The 14,620-nt window shown below is 52.7% G+C and overlaps 3 protein-coding genes across 3 annotated transcripts; 1 reads left to right on the top strand and 2 right to left on the bottom strand.

Moving 5' to 3' along the window:
* Positions 1–2,539: 2,539 nt before the first annotated feature.
* On the bottom strand, positions 2,540–5,649 carry MRS44_010426 (uncharacterized protein; the record flags this gene model as incomplete). Its single annotated transcript, XM_046271360.2, has 3 exons — positions 2,540–4,896; positions 4,950–5,058; positions 5,110–5,649. The coding sequence occupies 3 exons, from the start codon at positions 5,647–5,649 to the stop codon at positions 2,540–2,542; spliced, it is 3,006 nt and encodes a 1,001-aa protein (XP_046128547.2).
* Positions 5,650–6,920: 1,271 nt separating this feature from the next.
* MRS44_010427 (uncharacterized protein) lies at positions 6,921–9,000 on the bottom strand (the record flags this gene model as incomplete). The annotated part of the gene is made up of 4 exons (XM_046284604.2): positions 6,921–7,883; positions 7,931–8,224; positions 8,281–8,903; positions 8,961–9,000. 4 exons carry the CDS (start codon positions 8,998–9,000, stop codon positions 6,921–6,923), a joined length of 1,920 nt encoding a protein of 639 aa, XP_046128546.2.
* Positions 9,001–12,522: 3,522 nt separating this feature from the next.
* On the top strand, positions 12,523–14,101 carry MRS44_010428 (uncharacterized protein; the record flags this gene model as incomplete). Its single annotated transcript, XM_046280205.2, has 3 exons — positions 12,523–12,542; positions 12,592–13,483; positions 13,532–14,101. 3 exons carry the CDS (start codon positions 12,523–12,525, stop codon positions 14,099–14,101), a joined length of 1,482 nt encoding a protein of 493 aa, XP_046128544.2.
* Positions 14,102–14,620: the final 519 nt, after the last annotated feature.

The following is a 14,620-nucleotide window of genomic DNA, read 5'->3' on the forward strand; positions in this document are numbered from 1 at the left end:
CTTCTCCGCGTGTTCTAGAAGACTTTTTTTTTAACGCCCGGGGCTTTTTTGGAACTATTGGTTTTTTTTTTTTTTTCTCCCTCTTCCTCGGCATATCCATACGGACGCCGCTTGTCTCCATTCTGCGACACAACCGACTTCGTGTCCAGCTATTAACCCACTGCCGTGACGGTCCGCGACCCGACGGACGGGACTGGGACAGGCAGGCGGCAAGCCAGGGATGCAGTCAGAACCGGATACAGACGCCAACGGAGGGGGGTTTCTGACAGGTGCCTGTCGAGAAGGCATCTAGCACTGCTGGCATGGAAGCTAGGCGACCCCATGGCGCGGTTTACGCCAGGTCCGCGCAACATTTGGTTCCCATCCCTTGGGTCACCGTTACGATCTCGGCGCATCGGCAGATGGATTCAGGGATCGGCGATAGCGGTCGACGGTTGCCCAGGAGCTTGGGTCCTGACAATGGCTCAGCATCTTGAGACTCAGCTCTTGAGGGTATACCCACGAGTCGGCCAGGCCGGCAAGGGCCTGCTTGAGTCGTCCACACCCACCCCATCGCAACAGACTTGGGCAAACTTCCAATCTCCGACATGATGAGCCATCTTTCACCTGTGCCCCCATTGAGCACCCACCACGGAACGATCCCGCTCACATAGTAGTCGTCTAGAAGCGCTCTGCCCTCTTCAAGATGGTGTGTGATTGGAGGGCGGTACCGAGATACAGATGGCTTTGTCGCCTCGCTCCTTGTGTCCCTGTCCCTGGTGGCAAACTCGCAGTTCATGCCGAAAAGCAGTTCGCAACTATGAACGTTTTCGGATGGACATTTGGTGCCACAGCGCCTTGTTTGCGGAGCCACATTCGACAACTAACACGGGTGAACTAACATGTAACTTGGCAAGCAAACAAGCATTGGCGCAATCCACGAGATGAGTTATCGGAACACTAGACACAAACTTTTCATCCAACATTTGACGGCTTGAGAGGGAAGACCCAACCAGTTGCTCTAGTACAGCCTCTCAGCTCCTCAGGGGTCTTGGCTTCACAAGAACCCGTTCCCCTGGCACTGGCACCATACAAACTTTTGGCTCTTTAACGCCGTGAAGCCTTCAACAGTCTGGCCCTTGGCCCAGTCCCCTCCCCTCATTGTCTTCCCTTCTGGAAGCAACTGTCGAACTTTCTCGAAAATGGCTTTTATTCTCCACCTCTCCACCAACCTCACTGGACCTCCCCCGTATCAAGCCCCGTTCGCCAAAGGCATTCCTGGCCTTCTAATGTCCGAATGCCTTGCAAACTCTTGAACCGTGCCGGCTTCGTAGTCAATGGCCCACCTTGATGGTGGCCGTGTCTCTCGTCTTTACCTTTGTGTCTCGGCAACGGTGCCGGTTAGCAGCTCCGTCCCAAGACGAAGCCAAGAAACTATCTTCTTTGTTCCTTTCAGAAGGGGGGGGGGGGGCGGGCCAGCTATCCACCAACATCAGACGAGCACGCCTTATTACATACACGCGAGTTAATTCCAGCAGACTAACCCCAGCACATGCATCGAAATGGGAGAAGAGACAAGAAGAAACCTCCGACCTCAACAATCCCATCCTTGGCGCATCCTGTTCACGGTCAGGGACCCACGTGCCACCGCTGCTATCCACCTATGGGAAGACGCTCATCCCAGGAACAAAGCCCGCTGGCCCTTTGAGGCTCTTCACTGCCTCATACCTCGCTTACGCGGAGCATGACAGGTCCCTGGGGCTGTCTCTCTGTGTACGTAACGGAATGAGTAATTCCCCGCCAACCATGGTCATGGGTGTTGGCTCGTGGGCGTGCGGCTCCTTTGTGTCAAGACGTTGCTATGCCTGCCTGCGTCAAGGATGAATGGATGTTGTTGGAGGGTGTAGATAACTTACCACCGTCTAGGTATCCAGAGTCGGTGCTTTGGCGTGTGGTATGCCTTGCCCCGAGGTAGGCTATCGCGTACCTTGTTGTCCATGTGCCTCAAGACGCCATATCACGACAGGCTGTTGGTGACGGCTTCAGCACGCTTCAGCTATGACGAATCGTAATTCATAGCGCCAATGACAACAAAGAAAGGGCACGGGGAGACATCACACGAGATATGCAGCCAAGAAATTCGTCAACAGCTGAATTCTGTATTCAAGCTCTCTCTCTCTCTGTCTCTCTCTGCTACTGGGGGACCAGATCCAACCACTCTCTTGGCCTCTGCCTCTCTCTCATCTGATACAGACAGAATCTCAAAACTGTACTGTTGTCCCCCCATGCCGACCCCCTGTCAACTCATTCAAACAACATGCTCAAGCCATCATGGCGAGCTTTTCCTCTCTCATGCAATCCATCTCATCCAAAAAAAAAAAAAAAAAAAAAAAAAAAAAAAAAAAAAAGATAAACGCCAAAGCTATGCAACTGTCTGCTCGTGGTATCGTCCCAAAACACCAAGTACCATCCAACAGAGACCACCGCACTCTGTGCCTCGAAACGCCTGCATAAATCATACAGTGATAAGCCATGATGGACTGTAAACCAATGATCGATACTAATATACTCGTAAATCGAATTCTCCCTTGAAGCCGCCGTTGAGTAGCATACATGCGATGCGGATCCGCTGCGCAGGCATGTCGCTTGCCGTGTAGGAGTCGACGGGGCTGAGGCCCAGAGCGACGCACATGGCGTTTGTGATGGTGTGAACTCCGCAGTCATGGCCGTTATTCTGCAGTGGAGCCTCGTGGAAGATCACTTTCCATTCATCCTTAATGAACTTCTCCTCCAAAACGTCCTTGAGCCATGCCACAGCTAGGTTGGTGTAGGCTGGGTTGCCTCGCGAATTCAACGAGTCCATATGAGCCACAGTCCGCTTTGATGGGCGGACAACAAGCAGCGTCCAGTGAGCGCGCTCGCATATGGGCAGTAGGATGGTGTCGACATCAAGGAAGTTCCTCTTCTCAACTCCGTATCTCCGAAGGGTTCGCTGTGTTCGTGCTACTCCCTGGTCCTGTAGTCTCTTGAAGAAGAATGACGACATGGTCAAACACTTGCGGGTGACTCTCTTGACATCCTTAATGCCAGCAGCCGAGTTGATGGCTTGGTCGAGCCACATGAGAGATCCGTTGACGATCTCGTCGTTGAGCCACTCTGTGGAAGAAACCACCTTGGCAAAGTCATGACGACGCAAATCAACTCCCTCAATCGTCTTTGCGAGGGTAGTTGTAGCGGCGGCACGGAGCGTGTCCTGTGCCCTTGTCTGCCATGATGCAGATACAGGTGTAACGAATGGTTGGATGGGCATCCGTAGTCCACCAGATCGAGCAAGACGTTCCTCAAGCTCCTTTCGAGCCTTTTCCTCAGCCTCTCGCCTCGCCGCCTCGGCTGCCTGGCGTGCCTCTTCGGCAGCCTTCAACGCAGCCTGCTCTTTCTGGAATTCTATTCCCGCCCTTGAATCATCACTAATTTCAAGCAGCTTGAGCGAGGGGAGGGCAAATAGCTCATTGATACGAGGAGTAGGGTCAAGTCCGTCTTTCTCTTCAAGACGACGAAATGTAGGGAGGATGCGGTCTTGGGATGGCTCCTTGCTTGGAACAGATGGGAGGTTGAGCCATCTACGCGCCCAGGCGGGTCGGTTTTCTTGGAATTCTTCAGAGGGCGCAACTGGCTCTCCTTTTTGGCCGTGTCTAATACGCTTAGGAACATCAAGTCCCATGTGTGTCCGTTGTCGGGGACTGAGAGTAGAATCGGTGAAGCGCACAGACTTGGGTGGGCGCGTTATTCCCAGCCGCTTGGGTGTGACTTTGGAAGGGTGCTTCCTTCGGTTTCGCAAAATCGACTTGAGAGATCCCACCTCCTTTGCAGTGAGGGGAACCTTGGGTTCAAAGTCGGTGATGTAGGAGTCCTTGATTGCACGATGCTCCTCACTGTCTTCGTAGAAGGTCGATCTGTAGTCCTCGGATGTTATCCGGTCAATGGTCTTCTTGACAATGTCTGTGCGAATGAAGTCGGTCTTTGAGAAGTTGGGACGAGGAATAACGGGTGGGGTAAACTCGGGCTGAGGTGGCTCAACCTTGGTCGGCTCTCTGGGGGTTTCTTCAACAGAGGGCGTAGTTGGCGCTTCGACAGGCTCCTTAAGCTCATCAAAATCAGGGAAAGACCCCGGGAGTAGAAGATGTGTGTCCAAATCAGTTCGTGGGGGCGGGGGGAACGTAGCCTGAAGCCTGTCACGATAATCCTTGGAGAGAACGTAGCTTGGGGCCGGAATGTTGCGAATGATGGCCTCGAGATCAAGTATGATGTTGTTCAGGAAAGCCTGAGATACCATGGCTTCGAGCTCGTTGTGTTTCTGCAGGATATCCTTGCAAATGACAGGAAGTGCTGGGGCAGACAAGAAGTTCTTGATCGAGGTCATATTCTCGATAGCGGTCGGGGAGAGTTTGTAGTTGAGAACGGTAGGAACAGTCTCGTTGCCGTCTCGGATTTTGACGATGATGCCAATTTCGTAGATGCTGTCCAGAAATTCGAAAGCCCGCTTGAATTGCAGGGCGAAGAGTTCGCAAAGGTCGTGGCCGTCGCCATTACTCAACATGGCACGGTCGCTCGCATTGTCAGCCAGAAAGATGCGCAGGGGTTCCAGTTCTTTGTTCGCGCCTGCCCGACTTCCCTTAGAAAGACAGTCCCAGACTTTGGCGATAGCTCTGACAAAGAGTTTGTATTCGTCCATCAAGGCGCCCAGACCATCGCGATCAACCCATCGCAATTCATCAACGTCAGGGGCAACATCGCCGCGAGTGGCTCTCTCAGGTTTGCCGTCATCTTGGTCGCTGCTGATCTTGATACGCTTGTTGGTAACTTGTTTGTCGTTCAAATAGGAGCGGAACTCGGCGACTCGATACGACTGAGGATTGACTACAACACGGGTCAGCACATGCCTGAGAGTCGAGTCAGAGGTGATGCCATACTTATCCTGCCAATCTTGTCTCCCAGGCCGGAAACGGCCGAATAAATGCTGGATATCATCCTGGTAAGGGATCGGGGGCCTGGTAGAAACCCGAGCATACGGTATGAGTTCTGTCAAGCTTGTCAGTAACGAGTCAAACATAATAGAAAGGAAGGAGTTACATAGGCCTGTTGGCCAGGTTCCACGTTGGGAACGGTCTCGCCTTCTCGAATAGTAACAACCGGGTGGGAAGTGTCTGTGATGCCGTTGACTGCGGCAACAAGTTCGATTTCGTTGTCCTCGGCGTGGCGCTTGCGGGTTTGGATGCCATTTACAACAACCAAGTTTGGATCAGAAACAGCAGGATTCGCGGAAGGCGCGGGAGTGTTGGGCGCTTTTCGGGATGGGCGAGGCGGAAGATTGAATGGGATCGGAGAGTCGGTGACACCAAATCGGGCGCGAACTGTGGGATCGGCGAGTGTATCGGCGCGAGGTATGGGGCTGTTGATCTGGGGACGACTATTGGGCCGTCTGATACGTCTGGGAGGTGTGATGGGTGGTGGTGTTGGTTCCTGAGGAGCCGAGGGCGCCTGCTTAGAAGCAGCCCGAGAGCGACGTTGCTTTGGAAGGATGGGATGATTCCGAAGCCACGCAGGTCTTGGGCAGCCGTTAATGTCAGCGGAGTTGTGGACGACAACGCGAGCGTATGGTGAAAAAGACATCGTGAAGGTGCGACGAAGACAGGCGCAAAAATGGAAAGTGTGAAGTGAAGAGTGAATCAAGAAGTGAAGTGAAGAGAAGTGGAAGCTGGTTTGACGAAAGCAGGAGCGAATCCCCAAATCAGTGAAGATGACAGAGGACGGCTTCCGAATCGTAGACAGAGCGAGTCTGAAGAGAAGAGAAGATTGTTGGGATGCAGTCGCAGACGGCAACAAAGGCAAGAGCAAACAAAGCTGCAGGTGCTTGACAGTGGTTGACAGTGCAATGCAGTGACGAGAGCAAAAAGTGTAGTGACTCGAACGAGAAGCAGCGAATAAGCCAGAGCGGGTTATCTTACGAGAATCGAAGTTGATTTGGATGCGAAAGCGCAATGATGGTGAATCGAAGCTGCGGTTGCTGATGATGGAGGAGAGAGGAGAAGCAGGAGGGGAGGTCGAGGCGCGTCGACCAGTTTAACCTCGCCCGCGCGAGGACGCGCCGACGGGATCAGTCAACAATAATGACGTGTTTGATTCGCTGAGCATTTAATGCTCTGGTATTACTCGATTCGGGGACGTTGAGGTCATGGAAGTGGCCATGGCGTGTGTCGTCGGGGCGCTGCAGTCGCTGGAGAGGTCGCTTGTAAGGTGAAAGAATAGCGAAGCTTCAGTGAAGTTTGCGTTTGGTAGTTACGCAGCACTCGCTGGCAGCTCGGGCGGGGCCAATGTGGCGCTCATGGACAATTATCATTGGTTGGGTTTGCAGAGTCGCGCCAGCCTGAAGTCCCTATTTTTCCATTGGTCAATCATTCAACCCCAGAACGGACAGTACGTACCTGATCTACTGATCTTCGGACCCTCGCTCTGTCGGGGTCTCCAAGGGAGGCAGGCGGTCGTATCCGTCTCATCCAAACATCCATTCCGCGCACTCGGAGCAGAGATGAAACTACGTACTGTGTCCCAAGTCCATCAAACTGGGGATCGACACTTCGTAAGGCTGAAACGACAGGAGGCTCTTCTTTTGGCTTCCAATTAGACTTCACCATGCATCCATTGTACATATTCGTCTGTAGGTTAGATGCAAGCCTTGCTAGGTATGACGATGCATCACGCATGTCCAACCGTCACCCTTCGGGTTAAATGTTCCGTTCTTAGCAACGAATAGATTCCAATGTATGAATTTGGTATTTATTCTGTTCTTATTTCTTTATCTCCATAGATGCGTGTAAACATTCACCAGCCAACATCCAAAACCCGCCATACCTATCCTGCTCTACTATCATAACCAACTCAGCTTACAGTTGCGCCATCGTCTGTCCCAGCTTCTTCGTGCAGAAAGACGAGAAATACTCGTTCAGTGCGTCCACGGTCCCGCTGCCCTCGACGAGGCCAACCACGATGCCAACATAGCCATCCGGCCTAACCACTACCACTCCGCCGCGCTCCTCATCCAAACCCATCTTGGCATGTGCCTCAGCCTTCGCATTTGGTAGCCGGGAGTCCGATCGGTCGTCGGCGTAAATGTGGTCTCGGTATCGAGCAAGAACTCCAGGCACGTCGTGTGAGATCTCGATGCCGGACCGCTTGGAAGCGAAAATCGTGCACAGCGTAAAAAAGCGGCTATGAGGGAGATGCTTCTCGTGATAGGAGACCTTGTCCAGGTCCGGTCGCTGGTACGTTGCGTAGAAGGATCGCTGGCTTCCGAGGTTGTTGGCAAAGTCCTGGAGTGCCTGGCGCGTCTTCTCGGGAACACCTGCAAAAACAAAGATTCGAAATGCGCCGTTCAGCGGGACTTCCTGTTCCAGATGCACAACGTTGGCATCAACCACTCTTGTCACGTTCGAGTTGATGAAGAGACGTCCCGTCCGTAGCTTTGTGCCCTTCGGGTGAACCAATGGCGATTGCACTGCGTGCTCGGGCGACCAGTTCAGGGCATTGGGCTTGTAGTACACTCCGTAACCGCTCGTAAACTCGCACGACTCTTTGAACGTCTTGATAAAGTCGTTATCTTGGCCCTCTTGGTTGCTGCCATGGTTGGCCGAGGCTGCGTGCACTTCATCGGCTGCCGGGGGCCGTTGCGAGAACAGCTTGGCATATCGATTATCGAAATCGAGCAAGGACTCGGCGACATGCTTGCGCTCCGTCTCATAGGTCTTCAAGATCTCCCTATCTGCGAAGCCAGATTCGACAGCATGGATCTTCCAGGCGAGGTTCTGGGCATCGAGGAAGGCAGTGTTCATGCCTTGGCCAGCCTTGGGCTACTCTAATGTTAGCATCATCATTATTGACTGAGGACGAAACTCACGCTATGGGTATGGCAAGCATCGCCTCCAAGAAAAACGCGCTGGTCTAGTGTGTATCGATCCGAGATGCCTTGGCCGATAGGATAGACCGAGTACCATTCCACGCGTTCCCACTCAATGGAGTATGGCTGCATGATCTTCTTGGCTGATTCTTGCACTTGTTCCTCGGTAGCTGTTCGCCTGGGGTTCCAGTCTGGGTCTGTCGAGGAGGCGATCTGAATGTAGAGGCGAACCATGTTGTTCTCCCGGGGGATTACCATGATAGAACCGTGCTCGCTGTGGATTGTGCATTTCATCTTGGTAGTTGGTCAGTAATGCAAGACGTATAGGACATCCAGGGAAGTAAATTCACCTTGATGTCGGGAAAGTCGGTTATCACAACACCGTCCATGACTCCCCAGACATGCGCAATGGGGTCCTTGTGCTGAACTGCAATGCCAAGCTGGTTTCTGATGAACGACCTCGCACCCTCACCGCCAAAGAGGTACTTGGCATGCAGAGTCTCCTGGGCTGTTCCGTCCACATGTTCCAGCTCGACGGTAACAGGGTACTCGGGGTTTTTCTGCTCATCCGATGTGAAACCCTTGATGGTCCATGGACGCTGAATTTGCACCCCATTCTTCTCCAAGTCTGCGATAAAGACCCGTTCAATCAGACCTTGGTGAAGCAAGGTTGTGAAGGGGTAGCGAGCGTCGATAAAGTCGGGGCAACTCGCCCATGTCCCTGTCCGGACAATGCCGCGCCCTGACGAAGGAGGGTCCCAGAAAGCAACCTCGTACACGCGGGCAGGGTGGTGAGCCATGATGTCAGACTTGAGGCCCATGTTGCGGAGAAGATCCAGCGAACGTGGTTGGATACCGTCAGCTCGACCTGTCGGTGTTGGCTCGGCTCTGTTGTCGATGTGCTTTATCTTGTAACCCCAGCGGGCAAGACATGTTGAGAGCATGAGGCCAACTGGCCCAGCTCCGACAATGACTGGACGGATTGATGTCAGATATGAGCACTGTGATCGGTGGGGGTGAGTTCATTTACCAATATCATAGTAGGGCGATCGGTCTGCTTCTGGTGCCATGGTGAGAGAGGTATAGAGATATCAGGCTTGAGTAGCTAGACGTGAGTAGCCAGGTGTGTTGGATCTGGGAGAGTCGGAGGGACGGGAGGGGGTAATATATGCAAATGCAACAGATCGCCTCAAGATAGTAGTAGTGGACTGGCAGTCAGCAACGGTGTGAAGCAGCACGAAGCGAACCGAGAATTGCTCCCGAGCAGGCAACCGAACAGGCTGGGTTTACCGGGTCGCAGAGACAACGAGATTGATCACGGCATCGAGCTCGGGATGTGGAGAGTGTTTAGGTACGAGGTTGCTGGCTCCAGGGACCACTCCTCACGGCTGGGCCAGATGGAAGAAGTCTCGGCCTAGGCCTCGGGAAGGCAATCGCTACCGCCGCCATTGCTTGTCTTGTCATCACCTGAGCATCAAGGCCAATGACCATGGGCAAAATCCCAGCGCACTTGCCGTAGCCGTTGCCAGCCAGACAGGCGTCATAGGCTTCCACTCTCCTCCGCGGTTTCCAGTGGGGTATCTGGGGGAGAGACCGCCGCAGATGCCGTTTTGGGATCCGGGAGTTGACTTCGGGACTGAACCACAGGGACGGCTGTTGTCTCGGGAGCGGATAATTGGGGCATGGATGGTTTTTGTTAGTGCATGCACTCTCTCAATTAGTGAATTCTATCTTGGAGAAACATGCGCTACTGCACAAGTGGCGGAGATGAGGGGCCGGATAGACGCCAAAGAACCCCATGCATGCAACAAGAAGACTTCTTCCAATGATACGCCGTGCTTTACGCTGACAACCTGGCCCTGTCAATTTCGTGGCTCTGATCTCGTAAAAGGACGGTTACTGCGGTCGGATAAGCGGATTATCTGCACGATCTGCTGTGCCACATTAACTAAGACTTCGAAGATGGGGTAAGAGATCTCATCTCATCGCTTAAGCATCAACGAGACATGGCCTATCAAGCCCAACTGTCTCTTTTCCCAACCCATAAGACGGCTCCAGAGGAATTGCACATCGTAAGCAAAATAGCAACTCTGGTAGAGTTCAATTGTATTGATTTCGTGTGGAGTTGTGTTTCAATCTTCAATTCTTCATCGCCTCCTAGCCTACCCTGGAGTTCCACTGGAGATTGAGATTCGCACCCCTGCTCATCTATCCTACGTGCGCTCAATGTTATCGTCATGAAAATATCATATTTGTTTTCTGGGAAGTGGTCCATATTTACAGGCTCAAGGCACCCGCATCAAGTCGGTAGGCGGAGATGAGATCCCAGAGTTGTGTTTGGCAGGCGTCACCCAGATCGCAAGTACAGCCTCAACGTGTTGAGATAGGGCACACCTTCCACCTCGTGATACGCTACTTCCTCAACCATACATACATACATCACACTAAGTGTATCCCGCTTCTTGGGTGATCCCGACGCAGGAAAACCTCCAACCAAACAGCACCTGCTCACACCGAAATTCATATGGCGCCCTCCTAATCCTTACTTCTGGGTTGTAATTCACCCTGCCCCTTTATCCTCTAGTTTCTGTTCCGAGAAAGTGGCATTTGCTCGAAGGAAACTTCTGGCCCTGTCGCTAGGGAATGGCCAATACCTCACAGCCGTCTTCGTCAAGTCCTGGGAACCAGCCGGTCGATCCTACCCAAGTGTTTGATGAAAACAGTTAGCATCTCGAACGAGGAGGCCGTTAGAGTATTCCGGCTAACCAGCTCCTAGAATGCCGCAACGTTCTTGTTAGATACTGTGCCCACATCCCTCGCAATTACCGATATAGCGACGGTGTCCGACTCGTGAGGAAGCCAGATGCCTGTCCGATCAGCAGTATTTAACATGGTCCAGGTATTTCTGGTGTTGAGAGATCACATGGGTGATGAGCATCTTGGGCTCGCGGCAGGCGTGCTTTATGAGATGATCGAGGTTGATTGCCAACATTCAGATGATCCAGGTGCCGCGTTTCAACGCTGGAGACACGACCACATGAACAGACACGTGCGGACATGTGTAACACCCTGGCCAAAACTCGCCCTGACAAGAGATGCAGGCAGATCTCGAGCTTCCTCACGTACCGCACCTCACGACTGTCACCTCCACCATCATCCCAACTGCCAAGCTGACCAGGTGGAGGAAAGAACACCCCCAGCGGTACCAAACGCGGCTCTCTGACTACTCGCCTAACCTTGAAAGGTCATCGCTCTTCTCAAGCGGCATACGGACACGGAAGAGCTGGGTGATCGAGTATACCATGTACGTCTCGTCCCGTAACGGGGGCACACGGCCGTTTCGTCAGATAACTGCCAGGGAATTTCACGAAATGCAGTGGAATCCGAATACCAATAGCCCAGGACGACTCGTTGGGGAGAAGTCGATTGATTTGGGAGAGTTCTTACGGAAAGGAGACATTGATGAGCCGGCAGACGAGGAATGTGCGACTACCTCCCGGTTTTCCCTCAGTTCGAGACTATCCAGGGGACGGAGTAAGATGGGGCAGATCACGAACAAGCTTCGTGTTGCCAAAAAATCTCCCATACGCCTATCGAAGCCGGAGTGGCCCCTGAATCGCCCAGATTGTGATGCCACGGCCTCTTTCTACGATATGCTCGAGCAGCGATCAAATCACAGAGTCAGTGAATGGGATATACCAAACGCCAATTTTGCGAGAAAGTTCGGCCTGTACACAGACAGTGGGCCGCTGCCCCCTTTCATCAGGGAGCTACCAGTTGCTGAAGATAAAGCAATGGACCTGGCAACTGGCCCAGCGATGAGAGAACTGGTGTGCTCACGGCGGTTTCAAGGGCCCTTTACACCCCAGCTGTGGTTTGATAGCGGCCTGGATTATCGATGGAAACGTGCATCCTGCTAAGCGTCCATGATGGTCAGGCTGAGATCTATATAAGGCATGCGACCCATCCCTACGGTGAGACCTCTGCAACCATCTCTCTAAAAGAAAAAAGAAACGATCACTGACGAAGAGTAGGAGGGCTATGACCACTGCCGATTTTATGTGCCCAGATCTTGCCAGTGGCAGAATTCGCTACCCACCTATTTGCTGTTTTTGCCAGTTGCTGCCAGCTGGCGGGAGCAGCAGGGGATTTTAGACCAAATCAATGTTTGTTTTCCTCACGAGGACAGATTCTGAATCACTGTCGCAAAGCGTGATTTGTTTACCTTCATCTCACCCCATCACCGGTGCTAGTGATCTGCACCTTGGGCTTTCCAACCGCACCAACTGCTCCGGACTCCAAGCTCTTTGCATGATTGCTTCAAGTGGCTTGCATGATTCACTCCGAGTACTTGATTTGAATCAAACTGGTCTCATCAGGCCCCCTCTGGAGGCTGCGCGCCGGACTCAATGCAACACAACAGCCCGACCCAAGACAGGGGCCGGTGTTCTGATCCATCGACCTTTTGCGCGACTCCTCTCCGGGGCGGCTTTCAGTCTTTATCACCAGGAGAAAGGGCTCGTTCCTTATCCCCACGCAAGCGCCTCGTTCAGCAACCACTTCATATTCGCATGAACCTGACGGAGAGCCAAATGGACAAGATCACCGACGCGTATGCCACCGCTCCATACCACAGCTTGGAAGAGACTGACACCCTGCAGATTCAGTAGTAAAGCCAGCAGCAGCCCATCCAAGTCTGATAGATCCAAGAAGAAGTCTACAATGACACCGAGGTCAACCCCGCGAAAGCACAAGCCATCAACCTCCCGCTCCGAAGCCCCTCCAAGCTGGGCGCTGAGCGAGGATGACGGCTCCGGGGTAAATTCTACAACCTTTTCCGACCTAATGCCAGGTCTTCACCAAGGTTCCCCTCGGGATGTATTCGCTGGTAGTATCGCTGAGCGTAGGCATAAGGTTCCTCCTCCTCCACTGCACCTTGGAGTTGGGCGGCAGAATGCAAGCGCTCCCCGTCCAGCCGAGATGGAGGACATTCCCGATCCCGTTTCTCCTCTGGGCCAAGGGAGGTATGAGCAATTTCATGTTACCGAAGATGACTCCTCTTCTTTCTACTCGCCGAACATCCCAGATACTGCTCATCCATCCCCTCTGGATCTTGGAGGCAGTCATCATGCTCGGTCACGATCTAATGTCAACGACGCCGTCGTCAACGCATACCAAGATTGGGCTCACATGCATCAACACCCAATGATCAAAGAGTCGGCAAGCCATCCAGAGCCCCTCGTCAACAGACCCCGACGATCCAAAAGCTCAGGGGACAGCATGCGACTGTCTCGACCTATCGAGGTCCAGCACCCACCGATGCCACAGGTAGCCAACCTCCGAGCCGAGAATGCTCCAAGCACTCCCCTCTTCTCCCCACTGCAGTTGTACTTCAGGGGACCCGACTTTCCCAGTGTGAAGAAGGGTGAAAAGACAATGATTGGAGACAATGGATGGCTTGAGCGTACCGACAAGGGCGTTGACGCAGCCAAAAAGGCACCGCAGAAGAAGGTGGGAATACTTGACAGTATCAAGAAGATTGCAAAGGACATGGTGAGTCTGAGACTTCATGGAAAGATTCTGCCGCTGACTTGTATGTAGACAGAGTTGCATCACAACAATCGTCGCACACAGCCTGTTGTTCGAGCCCGTCCAACGTCGCGGATGGCTGTCTCCCTGGACTCGAGGGAGCAAAGCCTTCTTTACTGCGAGCTTGAGTTTCACTTGAGCACTGCGTTGAACGACTACATCACGGTGCAGCTGGACAAGGGTCGTTTGATTCCAGACAAGCTCAAAAAGGTAGCTGATGCCTGGCAGAGCAAGGGTCGTCCCAAGATTGTTGGGTTTCGGTACGACCTGGAGACGCAGCTCGAGCTGATCAATTTGCACGTCGACGACTTTCGCTTCTATGGCCGCCGACAGGCCGACCCGGTCGAGATCAGCGGGCTTTTGCATACTATGAAGGTCAACGCGCGAGCCATGAGCATCCGGACCTTTTGCCAGCCCGACTCGGTGATTGCGAAGCAGCTGGTGGATGCGCAATCACTGTTCAAGATGCTCGGCATTTCGGATGCGCAGCAGATGGCACTGGCCGAGATTGCGCAGTTCTTCAAAGTGATTGTCGAACGGGAGATGGACTGTCGTGACCATCGTGAGCTTCAGGGGGGATGAGGTAGGGCGTCACATGTTCGTGGTGATTACCAGTGGACAATGAACGCAGAGAGACGAGTCAATGGCTGAGCTCTGTTCATGGTATCAATTGGAGATATCAACTCAGCTTCAAGAGGTCTTGAGAATGGGGATCATAATGTTTGCTCATGGACACAAATTGGGCGAGGATTAGGGGAAACTGGGAAAGTCAGCACATGGATGGATGCTGGGACGGTAGAGATAGAGTTGGGGGACTTGTATGATTGTTGTAGGAGTTCTTTAATATTAAGTGTACAATCAGAAAGAAGTCGCATTCTGATACATGTGAGCCACAGATGGCACCAAGACGGATCGCTTAATAACGTATCGATTTAAAAGATAAAGTACAGGTATGTAGATAGCATCAAATCATTCCTCGTTAGATGTTCTTCAAGTAAACGTATTCTTTGTGTGTCCTTGCAGGGAACTGTTCTAGTTGCCCAACCAAGAGACTTGGAATAGTTTTAAACATGAGATGGTTAACAATCAGCCGTAGAGTCG

The sequence above is a fragment of the Fusarium solani genome (assembly GCF_023522795.1).
Source record: "Fusarium solani strain SB1 chromosome Unknown bctg00000006, whole genome shotgun sequence".
In the NCBI taxonomy this organism is placed as follows: Eukaryota; Fungi; Ascomycota; class Sordariomycetes; order Hypocreales; family Nectriaceae; genus Fusarium; species Fusarium solani.